This window comes from Meriones unguiculatus, chromosome 6, assembly GCF_030254825.1.
Source record: "Meriones unguiculatus strain TT.TT164.6M chromosome 6, Bangor_MerUng_6.1, whole genome shotgun sequence".
Classification (NCBI taxonomy): Eukaryota; Metazoa; Chordata; class Mammalia; order Rodentia; family Muridae; genus Meriones; species Meriones unguiculatus.
In genome coordinates, this window is record NC_083354.1 from 33,653,116 (window position 1) to 33,667,354 (window position 14,239).

At 56.8% G+C, this 14,239-nt stretch overlaps 1 protein-coding gene across 1 annotated transcript in view; it reads right to left on the bottom strand.

Annotated features, from left to right (window-relative positions):
* The window catches only part of Dlec1 (DLEC1 cilia and flagella associated protein), a 45,910-nt gene that overhangs the window by 657 nt on the left and 31,014 nt on the right, over positions 1 to 14,239 (bottom strand). The window contains exons 20-36 of the mRNA XM_060385072.1: positions 13,235 to 13,388; positions 12,594 to 12,704; positions 11,072 to 11,199; positions 10,441 to 10,623; positions 9,492 to 9,562; positions 8,973 to 9,124; positions 8,069 to 8,187; positions 7,536 to 7,606; positions 4,672 to 4,874; positions 4,479 to 4,589; positions 4,265 to 4,390; positions 4,055 to 4,149; positions 3,791 to 3,875; positions 3,450 to 3,662; positions 1,403 to 1,564; positions 406 to 559; positions 30 to 153 (exon numbers count right to left, since the gene is read on the bottom strand). Of these exons, the coding sequence (XP_060241055.1) occupies positions 30 to 153; positions 406 to 559; positions 1,403 to 1,564; positions 3,450 to 3,662; positions 3,791 to 3,875; positions 4,055 to 4,149; positions 4,265 to 4,390; positions 4,479 to 4,589; positions 4,672 to 4,874; positions 7,536 to 7,606; positions 8,069 to 8,187; positions 8,973 to 9,124; positions 9,492 to 9,562; positions 10,441 to 10,623; positions 11,072 to 11,199; positions 12,594 to 12,704; positions 13,235 to 13,388 (2,262 nt within the window). The remainder of the gene's footprint in view (positions 1 to 29; positions 154 to 405; positions 560 to 1,402; positions 1,565 to 3,449; positions 3,663 to 3,790; positions 3,876 to 4,054; positions 4,150 to 4,264; positions 4,391 to 4,478; positions 4,590 to 4,671; positions 4,875 to 7,535; positions 7,607 to 8,068; positions 8,188 to 8,972; positions 9,125 to 9,491; positions 9,563 to 10,440; positions 10,624 to 11,071; positions 11,200 to 12,593; positions 12,705 to 13,234; positions 13,389 to 14,239) is intronic.

Below are 14,239 nucleotides of genomic sequence, written 5' to 3' on the forward strand. Positions count from 1 at the left end.
GTGCTCCTGAGGCGGGAAGCAGCTCTTACCGAGGGGTGAAGAACACCTGAAGGGAAATGGAGGTTGGGGGTGCGTTGGTGGGTCGGGCCTCCAGCAGCCCACTGCTTGGGGTGACCCCAAAGGCATTATCCTCCCTGCCTGGTTCCTCCTGTCCTACACCAAGAAGAAAGGCCACACACGGGCACAGGCTATTGCTGTGTGGCTCCCTTGGACCAGACCAGCCTCTCGGGTGCAACCCAGGGCAGGACAACCAAGCACTGGAAGACAGGTGAACTCTGGGGGTGTCAAGTGCCACCAGCCCTAGGGAGCCAGTCTACATGGACAGGACCCAGCGGTCTTCCCTAGGGGTCTTGCTCAGCCCCACCAAGGGACAGCAGCGTTGGGACCATCATGGGGTCAGCATACCCATCAACACTGTCCAGTAGCTCAGGCAGCCACTGAGGTTCATCAGGTAGACCTCCCGTGTGTGCTGTTGGTTCGCAAAGCAGGTCCCGAAGTCCACCCAGCTGGTGGAGAGCTGCAGCTCTGGCACAGCCACGGTAGCCCTCAGGGGCACCTCCTGGGAGCCCGGGCCTGCGACTCAGTGAGGCGTGAAACAGCCTCGCCCACTGGGGTAGTGTTCTCAGCTGTGGTCCTGGGACACGGGGAACCCCACCTCCCCCGAGCACTGACAACTTCTGAGCAGAGCTGGGGCAGCAGGACAGTTGCAGCACAGGGTTGGCATGGCCTCTAAAGCCAGCAGGCCAGGTGGGCTCCTGGGGGCCAGGACACCCTCAGCTCCTCTGTCTGCCTCCCTCCCCTGGAGCTCTGAGCCCTGCTCCCGGTCAGTGGGCCAGTCTGCCATCTGACCTCCCTCACTGTCCTTGCCTCCTTCCTCCCAGGGGCTCTGAGGCAACCCTTCAAGTTATTAGACTCTGAGCCAAGCGGTCCCTCAGAAGTCCATGGATCACCCAGTCACCGCCACGGTCACCTTCCCTTCGGCCCTAGCTGCCGCCCCGTGCAGGGCTCCTCCACTCTGATCAGATTCTGGTCTCTGGCATCTCACGGGGTTTATCCTTCAGCTCCTCACCTGCACCCACAGCTAGGCCCTCTGACTCCCTCAGCTCCACCCTGACCTGTGTGTGGTCTGCTCAGTGGCCCTCAGTCTAGCTCTCAAAGCCCCGCAGGAGCCAAGTCGTGGCTCTCACAGCTTCCTCAGGTGCTCACTGGCCCCACCAGTGAGGTCACACCCTAGGTCTCTCCGTGTCATTTCCATTTTACATTGATTAGGCAGGAGGCAGGCCTCACCTGCCACCTCTTCCGGGGAGCTCCCAGGGTTTCCCCCTCCAGCCCCTCACCCTGGGGGTAGGGTGCCACCTTCCTCCCTGGGGTTGGAAGTGGCAGGGGGCATCCTAGAGCATGCCTGAATGGTCTGGTTGCTGAAGCCCAGGAGCAGGTTCTGCGTGAACACCATCGTTTTCTCTCCGATATCATTCTGCTCGATGTCCACTCCGGGCAGCATCTGGTCGTCCGGGAGCTTCTGGTAGGACAGCAGTTCCAGGGACAGCGAGAAGGACACGGCCACCTGAGCGCATGTGGACATGTCGTCACTCTAGGTTGCTGAAGGCAGGGGACCTGTTTCATCTGGAGCCCTCTCCTGCCCCTCCTCCATCCCCACAGCCAGGCCAGTCAGCCCATAGCTCAAGCAGCTTGTGGAGCTCAGAGTGGCCCAGCTGCCCAGCACACAGCTCAGGTGCCCCTGTGTGGAGCGTTTGCCTGCAGTGTGCAGGAACCCTGGCCAGCATGCAGAAGTCAGCCTTCCTTGTCCCCAGGAGTCTTCGGGGGGGGGGGAGGGAGTAAGGAAAGTGCCCTGGAGCTGAGCTGAGGCTGTGTGTATGGGCCAAGGAAAACTGTTTTTATCCTGGGGATGCGAGGGGCTTGTTAGGGTCTGAAACGGGACATCCAAGGCAGCTTTTCCTCCCACAGTGCCTCTAGCCACCGTGGGCACTTGGGCTGTGGAAGCATGAGTGAGCTGAGAACAGCGGACAGGAGACCTAAACAGAGTGGGGGTTGGGCTCCTGGCCCTCAAGACAGCTCTGTGGCTGTCATCAGAGTCACTGAGGTGTTTGCTACACCTGAGCCTGACTTTCACGTGGCGAGGAGGCCTGAAGGGGGTGTCTGGGAGTTTTACTCGCTGGAAACATTCTAATGGCTGGTGTTCCCAGGCTTGGAAGCCATTGTCTAGGGCCAAGATGAGGAACAGGGCCAGAGCTGACAGGTCAGAGGTCACCCTTGGGGCCTGCTCAGTTATCAGGAGTTCAGAGCTCTGGCTGGTGGGAGTGGTTGCAGTGACAAAAACGCTACTCCATAGAGAAGGGACCACGTGGGACAGGACGTGGTGGTGGTGAATTCAGGTTTACAGGGTGCGTTTGGGTCCAGAACTAACAGAGTTAAGGTCAGGACGCCCAGGTACCATCAGTCTGTGACCACAGAGGAAGGCACAAGGCCATTGCGTGATGTTCATTTTTTTCCCCCAGTCTGGGAGCATCTGGGCCTCTCCTGGGCCTCCTGGGGAGCTCTAGAGGAAGGACCCTCCCTTCCCCTTAGCTCTCTTAGGCGGAACCTAAGCAGGGTGGTCAAGAGAGCGCTCTGTCATCCTCCACGGCTCTGGCTACCTGGGCCACCACAAGCAAGGCCTGGGAGGTCCCCCCAGACAGCACAGGGCTGGCCCTTACTGCACAGGGAAAGACACATCTGCCAGCGTGCGGCTGCTCAGTGAGATTGTGGAGGAGGTGGGTGAGGTCGCCCAAGAAGTGCAGCATAAGGCGGCACCCAGATGCAACTCCAGACCGTCGACGGGAGGGGTGAGGGGCTGCAAGGAGGGGAGAGGGAGGGCCTTGCAAGGCAGGAGCGGAGGCGGGAGAGGGAGGGCCTCAGCTTTGCCGCCCATCCCGGACAAGGCTGTGCTCACCCACAGAGCCACCACTCAGAGGGCTGTGCACGTGCCCTGTTTCTACGGAGCCTGGGTCCCACCCCCATTTCAGGTACCTCAAACCAAAGGAGGCAGACAGGCAGGGCCCTGGCCTCCCCAGGACAACCCGCCTCTAAAAATCCAGGCTCCTGCAGACTCTGTGCTCGGCGTGATGTTCATGGTCAGCCAACTGTGGGTGGCCCCAAGCCAGGGCATTACACCTTGAGCCAAAGGTCACACGAGAAGGGAGGGGACGTGGTGTGAGTCAGAGGTGCTCACCGGCATGCACCGGCCTCCACCAGGCCGTCAGCTGTGGAGACGGTGGGACACAGGCTGGAGAGCCCGGATGTGACTACTGCAGCAGGCCCATCCGTGCCCAGGGCAGCAGGACTACGTGTGTAGAAAAGGACACCTCTGGGGGCGTGCAGCCTGTGGCTGTGGGTGTGGGGAGGTGTTGCCCATCGAGGCGGGCAGGGAGATGGCCCACCACCTCACTGACCAGCGTGTTCTCCTGTGGGCGGAGCATCAGGTGCAGGCCGCTGGTGGCTATCTCATCCTCCTCCTCCTCCTGCTGCTGCTGCTGCTGCTGCTGCTGCTGGGCCCCGACGGGAGAAACGAAGAAGGGCCTGGGGACCAGGATGCGGAAGTCGTGCAGGATCTCCCTGCTGTTGATCAGTTTCAGATGGCGGGTGGTTAGCCGCTCACTCAGCACCTGGGGCCACAGTGGGGGCGGGCGGAGGCTGGCTTGCTTGGCACGTCTCTTCCTGCTGTGCCCCGGAAGGGCCCAGGGCTCGTGGGAGGTCCGAGTCCTTTGACTGGTCAGGGTGACAGCATACTCACCCCACAGCAGGGATCCTTCGGGATGAGGTCGCTGGCCTTGCACTGGAATTCCAAGTAGCCACTGCTGCCCAGCTCCACGTCCAGCCTGCCCAGGGACAGGCACTGCTCCAGCAGTGCCTTCTTCTACCCCTTCTTCTACCCTGGCGCCCTGTCCCTGCCCCTGGCTGACTCCTCCTCCCTTCTCAGAGAGTTCCACCGGTGAAGTGGGTTTCCTCTCAAGGGGACGGGGATGGGGAGCAGGGGTGGGAGGCGCAGCTGACTCACTGTGCGTGTCTCACGTAGCTGTTCAACTCCAGCCTCAGGGGACCAACGGCGTAGTCCTGAAGGCGGCGCATCCGGCCTGGAATCTCTCTGTCTGTCTGCAGAGCCCAGTCCATCAGAGGTCACTGTGGTCCCTGAGCTGAGCAGGCCGTGGGGGACCCCGGGGGACAGGAGGGCAGCCATGGCGCCCTCACCCAAGGTGGTAAAGCTCACCTCCTTGTCCAAGCTCATGTAGCCCAAGGCATAGCCGGTACATGCCACCTTGTGCAAGACCCCGAGGCCGAGTACCACGGGTGTGAAGGAGATGCAGAAGGTGCTGTTGCCTCCAGCTGGGATGACCTGGCAGGGACGGTGGACTCAGCTCTGCCCCAAGCGCCGGCAGCCCAGGGCAGCTCCCCAGGAGAGCGCTTACCACCCCCCCACTCACCACCTGCCTCGGGCTGACATGGTACAGGTGTTCTGCGGACACGCCGTCGTGCCCCTGCAGCACGACTGAGATGATGTGCTCTTCAGCCCTGGTGCCACCACTGCAGCTGCCCTGTTGTCAAGGAGACCCTGCAGCTCGCGTGGGCTCAGCCCACCTGGGCCACGTCTCACCACGCCCTGTACCCCTGGCTCACCGATGAGGCGACAGCAAGGCTAGACACTGACACGTTGGAGAGGCTTGGGGACCCTGGCGAGCTGGCCTCCGGGATGTCGGGGTAAAGGAGCTCATTCCCGGCCTGATCCCGCAGCGGGAAGGGCGGCCCGTAGAACACAAGCAGCTCCAGCAGCCGGTCCTCCTTATCTTCTGGGACAAAGGTCTTCCAGTCTATGCGGATGTCTGCAACAGTCACGTGGGGGGGGGAGTGGGTGGTCTCCTTCTGGCCTCCACCTCCTTATTCTTCCACATTCATGGTGGAGGGGACCTCACTGTTTTTTATGGTGTCACGGTTTTGGAAAGAAGGTCTTAGGGAAGGGAAGATGCCTCCCTCAGTTGCTCAAGGGCTTGCTACACAGCTGGTTACTTTTTGCCAATCTGTTCCAAACTAGGGTTGCTTGGGAGGAAGGACCTCAGCTGAGAAATCACCTCCATCAGTCTGGCCTGTGGGCGTGTCTATGGGGCGTTTTCTTGATTGATGATTGATGTGGAAGGTCTCACCCCACTACGGGCAAGGTCACCCCTGGACAGGTGGTCTTGGGTTGTGTAAGAGTGCATGCTGAATAAGCCAAGAGGAGCAAGCAGGAGAGCGGCATCCCTCCACAGTCTCTGCTTCGGTTCCTGCCTTGAGTTCCCGCCTGCCTTCCCATTATAACCCATTCTTCCCCAAGTTAATTCTTCTTTTCACGGTGCTCTGTCACAGCAACAGAAAGCCAGCTAGGACATGTGCACATGAGGACCTGAGTTTGAACCATAGCACCACACGAGGAGATGTGGCAGCACACGCTTGTGTACTAAGTTCTGAGGAGGCAGAGACAGGCTGAGCCCTGGGGGTTGGTGACCAGCCAGGCTAGGCTACCTGGTGAGTCCTGGGTCACCGACAGGCCCCATTTCAACAAGCAAAGTGGAGGGTACCCGAGGAGCAACACCTAACGCCATCTTCTGGCTTCTACACACATGGCCACACTCACGTGAGCATGCCTGAACACACATGCACACACACACAGACATTGAACATACAAGAACACGAGTAGTTCTTCATAGGCCCAGCACAGTCGTTTGAAGCTCTCACGGTCACATGACCATTCTTCAAATCCCAGAACCTAGGACCTCCTTGCTCCCAGGGCTTTCTGTCTTGGTTTGTCTCTGACAGATTGGCCCTCCAAGCCCCACAGTTTCCACCTTCTCCACACCATCCATCAGCCCCATCTGCTTTCATTTCCTCCCCAGCCAGGCTGACCTTCATGGGCATCTTCAGAGCAACACCCTCCCTCCCTTTGTGCCCCCCTTCTTCTACCCATGAGGCAAAGCAGGGCAGCTAGTTCAGACTCCCCCACCACGCAAAAGCTTCCCTCAGCCGTACCACCTCCTCAACCATGCCACAGCAGGACGAGGGACCACCAGTCCCCTCCGAATGTCTCAATTAGCATGGAGTTTCTGGATCTACAACGTCAGGTGCTGGGCCTAGCACCGGCCCTGGCACTGGTTCTGGCACTGGTCAATGCCTTGGGACACACCCAAGTCTCTTGATCTTGTCTCTCCTATCTATTATCTGATGTCTGCCTCTTACCAGGGTCACCAATGACCTCCATATCCCGAGTCCAGAGGACTGGAGCAATGAGCAGGATTCTGAGTGGTGAAGAAGAAAACTGCTAGGGAAGCCAAGGAGAAAACTCAGAGAATAGCTAGGCTCATGAGCGGGGCCTGGGATCCCGGCTACTTGGGAAGATGAGACAGGACCTCAAGTTCAAGTCTGCCCTGAGTGATGGTGGCTTTGGCAACTAGGTGAGGCCATATCTCTAGTGAAGAGCGAGAGAATGGCTGCAGAGGTGGCATGGGCAGAGTGACGTCCTCAGCCGACTCCATACAACCGCAGAGCCAACCACAAGATCCCACAGACAAGGTCATCTTGGGATTTTCAAAGGCTTAGCCTCCCACTGTTTACCAAAAGCACTCGCCCTCTGCCCTCCATGCTCCTCCTGTCACATGTGACCCTTCCTCAATAAATAAATATAACTTTAAAACTTAGAAACAAACAAAAATCACATCGAAGTGTTGGCGAGGCAGCGATGCTGCAATGCTCACACAGGAGTCCTAAGAGTGACAGCGCTGAACTAAAGGAGCCAGCGAGGAAGAGCCAAGGAGGGGTGTGAGAGAAGAGACGCTCAAGTGCATCTAAAGGAGCAGCTGGAAATAACAACGCGAAACTGTCATAAATTCAAGGAGGGCCTGACTTCAGGACTTGACAACAGTGAAGACAGGAATACAGTCTCAGAACTGTGTGGACCCCGCAAGGAGCAGATCCCCGGAGCCCAGCTTCTTGCCTGCGGCCATGCCTCCCTTAGAACGACCCGGTGAGTTTCAGTCTCCGGCTCCTGAGTTGTCTATAAACCCTCCTTAAATCACCATATACCCGCCACCTGTCTGGCTCTACCCAGATGCAGCCCAAGTGCCCCCCACGAGGAAGTAGAGGCCCTCCTCAAAGGCCCTAGCACCCGGCCACACTGCCATCGGGACGGAGGCCCCGGGGCAGGAAACCCTTTGCCCGGTTCGCTCAGTATTGCCAGCCCACCCAGGAGTTACCTGATGTGTAGCACAAATACTGCTGGCTGAAGGGAGGAGAAAACCGCCCTGGGCATATCTGTCCCTGGGTACAGGGATCCCAGTGACACAAAGTTAAATAAGGACGAGCCCATCCTTAGGGAGGGACGCACCTGCCTTCACCCTGGGGCTCATCTGCTTTGGACCTCTGGTGTGTCTCAGGAGCCACTGGCCACCTCGACTCCCTGGGTTCTGTTCCCTCAAGGCCATCTTCTTTCCCTGACAGACACCTGAGCAACTCACCACAGTGACTGGAGTTGAACAGACGAAGAGTTCTGGTGACCGTGTCTCCTCCGGAGAGCTGGGTCCCGAACCTGGAGGGAGGGGGCAGCCTGAGCCAGCACACTCCGAACAGTGTGCATCCGTGGGGGCAGGGAGGGGCAGGAGCCCTGGGTGGATCTCAGGCCAGAGAGGCGCCAGCTCTCTGTCCTTGTCCCGTATCACCCGGCCCCGGGGCTGCAGAGTTTTGAGGTGCTGTCGTGTCACCCCATGGCGCTGACAGCATGCCTGGGGTCTTCGGTTGGGTCCTGGCTTATCTGTGTCAGCCCTAGGTTCCGGTACTGCCTCCCATCGCTCTCTGCCCACCCACCCGCCACAAAGCACAGAGACCCACAGATGTCAGCCGTGTCCCTGAGGCTTCTCCCCTCCAGGATGGCCCTGCCCTACCGCCTCCTGTTGGCTCAGGTGGTCGTAGGCCAGCTAGAGAACCAGGTGCCAGCACAGACAACCCAGCCTGGCAGCAAGAGGGTTCAGAGACCAGGGCTGAGGCCGGCTACCTGATGATGGGCTCCTCCAGGAATGGGGCCACACTGTAGCACGTGTTCCTCAGGGAGCTGATGGGGCAGCCCACCACAGCCATATACACGGGGATGACGGTTACTGGCTGGTCTCCCACCTGCCAACACACGAGCTCTCTGTCAGCAAGAGCCACTGCATTTCTCTGGGCAAAGCTTTCCCATGTCCAGCCAGACCGCAGACCCCAGAACTCAGGTCCTGCTGAGCCCAGCCTCACCCACTACCCAGTCCCCAAGCTAGACATCCTTAGCCTGGGCTACTTCACTCCTAGCTCCTGCCCGCCCTTCCTTCCCCTCACAGCCTGCTACTGATCCACTAGCGTCAGGGCCTCTGGTCTCTTACGGCCCCTTTGTTCAGATTTTTGTATCTTTCACTTTGTTAAAGGTGTGTGGCAGGGGCTGGGGAGATGGCTCGGTGGTTAAGAGCGCTGGCTGTTCTTCCAGAGGTCCTGAGTTCAATTCCCAGCAACCACATGGTGGCTCACAACCATCTACAGTGAGATCTGGTGCCCTCCTCTGGGGTGCAGGCAGAATACGATATAAATAATAAGTAAATAAATCTTTAAAAAACTTTAAAGAAGGTCATGTGAGCATATGCATGAGAAAGTGCATGCGTGTGTGAACAGACTGCCTAGCAAATGTGCAGAGGGCCAGGTAAGGGGGTGGTGCCGGGGAGCTGTTCTTTCCAGCCTGCCCTGTAAATTGTGGAGATGCAGAAGGTTCTGCTACACAGAGGGACTCTCCTGTCTGAAGCGCCTCTCCTTGGCCGCAGAAGCCGAGGCGAATGTGAGCGGGCAGTACCTGGCAGCAGCCGTGTTTGGAAAGGCTGGGGCCGAAGCTGCCAGAAGGGCGGCTAGCAACTGTGTGCCTGCCCGCGCATCCTTACCGTGCAAAGGAGCTCATCCCAGTACTCCCCCCACATGTTGGCACAGGCCGTGATGTCAATTCTCAGCTGCTGGTAGGCTCCCAGCCTGCCCTGGGGGATGTGGGCGAAGAAAGCAGCTCCTTTCTTGTGAGATAACATGTTCTCCACAAAGTCTGGGCAAACAGAACGTGGAGGGTAAGGGCCCTGGGCCCAGAATGAGGGCTAAAGCTTCAGGAGTTAGGCAAAGCGTGGCCCTGGCAGAGCCCTGCACAGCCTCTGCCCAGTCAAGCAGCCTGCTCTGGCTGGCCCTGCTTGGCCATCTTGTACCTCCTACGAGGTCAAGCTGCTACCAAGCCAAAATCATGTCCTATGTACAACTCAGGATGTAGCAGGAGGAACGCTTGGGGATTTCACTGAGGGACACGCTGAGAGGGACTTCCCTCCCTGGCAGGTGCTGGCCCACATCCTCATGGAAGGTCATGCCAAACCCAACTCTGGCCCTGGCTTGGGTCCACTACTTAGCGTGTTGGTGGCTCTTACCGAGCTGTTCTTTCTTGGCCAAGTGCTCTTGGATGTGCGCTGTCTTTAGCAGAGCAGGGGGCATGTCAGGGCTTCGCAGAGATAGAAGACAGTAAGTATTGAAGCGCTCAGTCCTTCCTACACCCTGAGCCAAAGCCCAAGGAAAAACAGCCGGACTGATGCTCAGCACAGCTGGAGAGGTGCTCAGCATGGCTGTACAGGTGTCCAGCATGGGAAGGTAAGCCCGCCTGCTCTGCCCAAGGGAAGCTGATCAGGACCCCTCTTTACCTCTTTACCTGTGTTTAAGTTTCTGTTCCCACTGGACCTCTACCATCTAAAGCAACCATAGGTGTAGGCTACTCCCTAAAGTAACAAGAATTGCCTCCAAGAAATACACAGAACGGGCTCTGGGCCAGAGATCCTGTTACCCCAGAGGCAAACCCTAGCTCTGGGCCCCATATCTTGGGTGCCCTTTGCCACAGGCTCCATTCTCCCAGGCTGCTCCCTGTCCAGCATCAGGATGCACTGACGAGATGGAGCAGGAAGCTAATGGTTCACACAACTCTTCCCCATCTCACTGTGCCTATCAGCCAGGACCCATGATCCATCCTATAGCCCACACCAGTGATCTAGCATCCAGCACAGTCCATATTGCCACGCCCTCACCCCAGCCCTCTGTACCCCATTTCCCTGTCTATAGTAGCATCTTGCTCATCTACCCATCTTCCCTGCCTGGTCTCACACATCCACATCCAAGGCCAAGCTGAGGAGGAGACAAAAGCCTGGGCTCTCCCACAGGCCAGCTTGGGGTCTTCAAGGTGAGCTGTAAGAGCCCTCTCCTCCGTGCATCTCTCTGTGCAGTGCAGCCTCCCTCCCACAACACTCAGCCTCCAGCCCTCCAAGAAACACAACGTCCAGTGAGCTAACACCTGTGCCCTGGGGATGCCCCCAGGGAGTGACTGCAACTTACAGACTGATCTTTTTGTCCAGGCTGTTTGGAGAGCTTCCAAAGTACACAAATTTGAGGGTGAAAGGGGTCTGTATTGGGGAGCAGTTTGTCAGGATGAGCTGGCGAGTCACTCGGGTCCTCAGTGGGGTCTTTGAGCCAAAGTCCAGGCGGAGCTCCTCCGGGGTGCCTGGCCACTGCATGGTGCTGGCAACATTGGGCCATGCCATGGGCACTCTGTTACCTGCCACTCTTGTTCCCGCTCATGGGCCCACTCTGGGTGGGGTGGGGGGAGCAGCCCTGAAACCCAACTTAATTCTTGGTTCTCTCCTCACTGAGTGCTAGACCCAAGATCCAACCTTCTTGCCAACCTGTGATGCCAGATGGGTGCTCAGACTCGCAAACTGCCCCGGTAGGGTCAGAATAGCATGCTTTCCAGTTGCAGGGCGTCTTAGAGGGAAACCCGCAGAGAACCTGCTGCCATCCCCTACCTACCCCGCCGTGTGTAGAGGCACACTGCACAGGGTGGGGCACAGGGGAAGGAGGGCCTGTGACAACTTGCCATCCCTCTTTCCACATTTGCTTGGGAGTAAGGGGGACCAGTACCACTGTGCAAGGTCAGCCTGCCATGTGGCTTCCCCTAGCCTGGGCTCACCTCTCAGACTCCTCTGTGGAGACGGTGATGGTCACTTGAAGTCCCTGAGGCTTCCCAGAGATGCCCAGGGCCAGCGGCTTCTCCATGCCAGACACGTGGCAAGGGAGGGCCAAATCGGTCAGCTTCTCCTACAAGAAGTTGATCCACAGGTCAGCTTCAGGGGTAACTCAGCATGAAGGCCTCAGCTTCTCCAAGGAAGGGCCTCAGTGGCCTGAGTGAGCCATCCTGCCGGCCCAGACAAGGCCTTTAGAGGCTCCTAGATATTCGTGTCCACCCTACGGATCTGTGTATATCCACAGGGAGGTACAATGGTTCATCATCATTGTCACCTCAGTGGGATTTAAAATCACCATGGAAACATGTTTTGGAAAGCCTGTGAAGGAAACCGGGTAAACTGAGGTGGGAAGGCCCATCCTGAATGTGGGCATACCTTGGCAGGCATGAACGGCCTAGACTGAATATCGAGACTCGAGCTGAGCACTCGTGTTTGTCCCTCTCCACTTCCTGTTTGCAGATGTGACCATCTGCCCCACGCTCTTGCAGCCCTGGCTCCCCCGCCATGATGCTCTGCACCCTCAAACTGTGAGCCAAGGAAATAAAGCTCTCTTCCATTAGGCTACTCTTGTTAAAGCAAATGGATGCAGTAACCGATACAGGAGACTCGTCAACACCACTTCCCGAGAGCAGTGCATTTCTGTGATGGGCAGCAGGAAGCTGTGCCACTCCAGGCCTTGTCCTATCTGCCCTTCACCTGGCACCAGGCTCAGCTGTGTAAGAACACTCATTGGCCCAAGTATGCCATCAAGGAGTGAGGAGCTGGGTGTGTAACGCTTGCGTGTACACTGGCAATGAATACATACATAGATACATGCACACATAAAATATAAAAAAGGCCAGGTGGCGGCGGCACACGCCTTTAATCCTAGCACTCAGGAGGCAGAGGCAGGTGGATCTCTGTGAGTCGAGCCTGGTCTACAGAATGAGTTTCAGGACAGCTAGGACTTGTTAGTTACACAGAAAAACCCTGTCTAAAAAAAAAAAAAAAAAAAAAAAAAACAAGAAACAAGAAACCCTTCATCTTAAAGGGGTTGAGGGTGTTTCTCTTTCCAGAAGATCCATAAAGAGATGGCCAGGTCCCACAGTGATGGCATCCCTCCTCTGGGAGATGCTAAGCCTCTCCTAGGAAGATGCAAGCCACTTGTTAGGCTCCTGCTGAAGCACCTGGAACAGTGCCTGCCTTGAGCAACGGCTTTGTCCTGAGAAAACTGGACAGCTCTGTTGCCTGAGGCCACACAGTTGCCTAGAGAAGGGTGGAGCTATGTGGTCAGTGGGTCTCTGAGGTGGCTCTCCGGCCTGTGGCCTCAGAGAGTAGGGCCATAGCGAAACGCAAATACATTGAGTCTCGTGCCCACTCGTGAAGAGCAGGAGTGGGCAGTGTGGTAGGCCCCTGGGAAGCAGAGGTACCAGCAACTACAAAGGGTGCTTTCCCATCCACTCAGAACTCCTGAAGAGCCTTCCTCACCAGTGTGTGGGCTGTAAACTCCAAGCTGAGCTGGCGTTCTTCACTGGGGCCCAGGAGGCCACATCTGGGGAAGATTGTCACTGAACACAAGACTGCTTGAGCTCCCAGGAGCTGAAAGACACAGGGTGGGTTTATTGTCCTGTGAGACTACAAGTGGGCCAGGATCTACACAGAGCGCTAACCCAGATGGGTGGGGTCGGGGGCTCCAGGGGTAAACCACAGAGCCTTCTGTCCCACCCACCACAAGTTGCCTGGACAAAGTGGACGACCCACTATGATGGAGAGCAGAAGGCAGCTGCCTGAGGCTCCTCTTATGGTGTTCAGAGCAAGCCCCACTGTCAATGGTAGGGATGTTGCCATGGGTAGGCTCTGAACAGCTGTGTGGACCAGCTGTGGGCTATGCTGGCGGGGAGGTCCCAGCTGTGCTCGCCAGAGAACTAAAATTTCCTAAAGACGGGGTCATGAAAGGTCAGGCAAGATGAAGAGCTCAAGGAGCCAAGCTATGCTGCGAACTGTGGGTGTAGCAACAGGCTTTGGGAGGGAGGCTGAACATTTATTGTGGGGGGCGGCCGTTCAGGGGGCGGCACCACACCCATCTCCTTGGCTAGGAGCTGCAGTTTCTGCTCCCTTAGCTCAGTCACCTTGCCCCAGCGAAACCGGGTTGGGAGGAGTGTGCCGTTGATGAGAACGATGCTTGACTTTGAGGGCACACCCAGGTAGAGGTTGCTAAACTCCATGTGGCTGTTTTGTAGGTACACATAAGGCTGCTGCACCTCAGCATACACAGGGAGGTAGCTGGAACACAGGAAACCATACGGCACCAGGTCAGAAAAAAGAAAACTATCCTGATTTATAAAATGGCATGAGGAGGCCTTTGCACAAATTCCCGAGGAATCTTAATATAATAAAACAAAATAAACAAACAAATAAACAAAAGCCAAACCAAACCAAACCACCACCAACAAAACAGCTAGGGGTAGTGTTGCACATTTATATTTCCAGAACCCAGGAGGCAGAGACAGGTGGGTCACTGTGAGTTCACAGCCAGCCTGGTACACATGTAGGCCAGCTGGGGCTACACAGTAGGCCCTGCTTCAAGAAATCCAAAGGCAACAACAAACAAACAAAATCCCTAAAAGCAGGTTTGCCACAGTCGCAGCAAACATACAAGATCGTCATGCAAAAGAACCGTATTCTTATAGCTTAATGATGAGCATGCAGAAACAAAATACTTAAATTTTAAATCACTCAAAGTTGAAATGTCAGAAATTTTAGGGAGAACACTCTGCACTTATTTCAGAATGGCTATTCACCCCCTCCTGTCCCTAACCAAATGGAAAGAACTTTTTCTTCTGTCTTCACCACAAGAGGCTAGCTAGGCTCACCTGTTCTAGGTGTCTTAAACTGTCCATTTGTCACAGCCTGAGAAGGGAGTCTCAGTGGAAGGACTGTCCAGATCAGATTGACCTGTGGATGTGTCTGTGGGGGATTGTCTGGACTGTGACAGAAGCAGGAGGGCTCAGCCTGCTGTGGGCAGCACCATTCCCCACTCAGGCAGTCCTGAACTGTATAAGAAAGTGAGCTGAGCCTGAGCCTGAGAGGGAGCTAGCATGGAGTTCCTCCATGCTTCTAGTTCCTGCCTGACT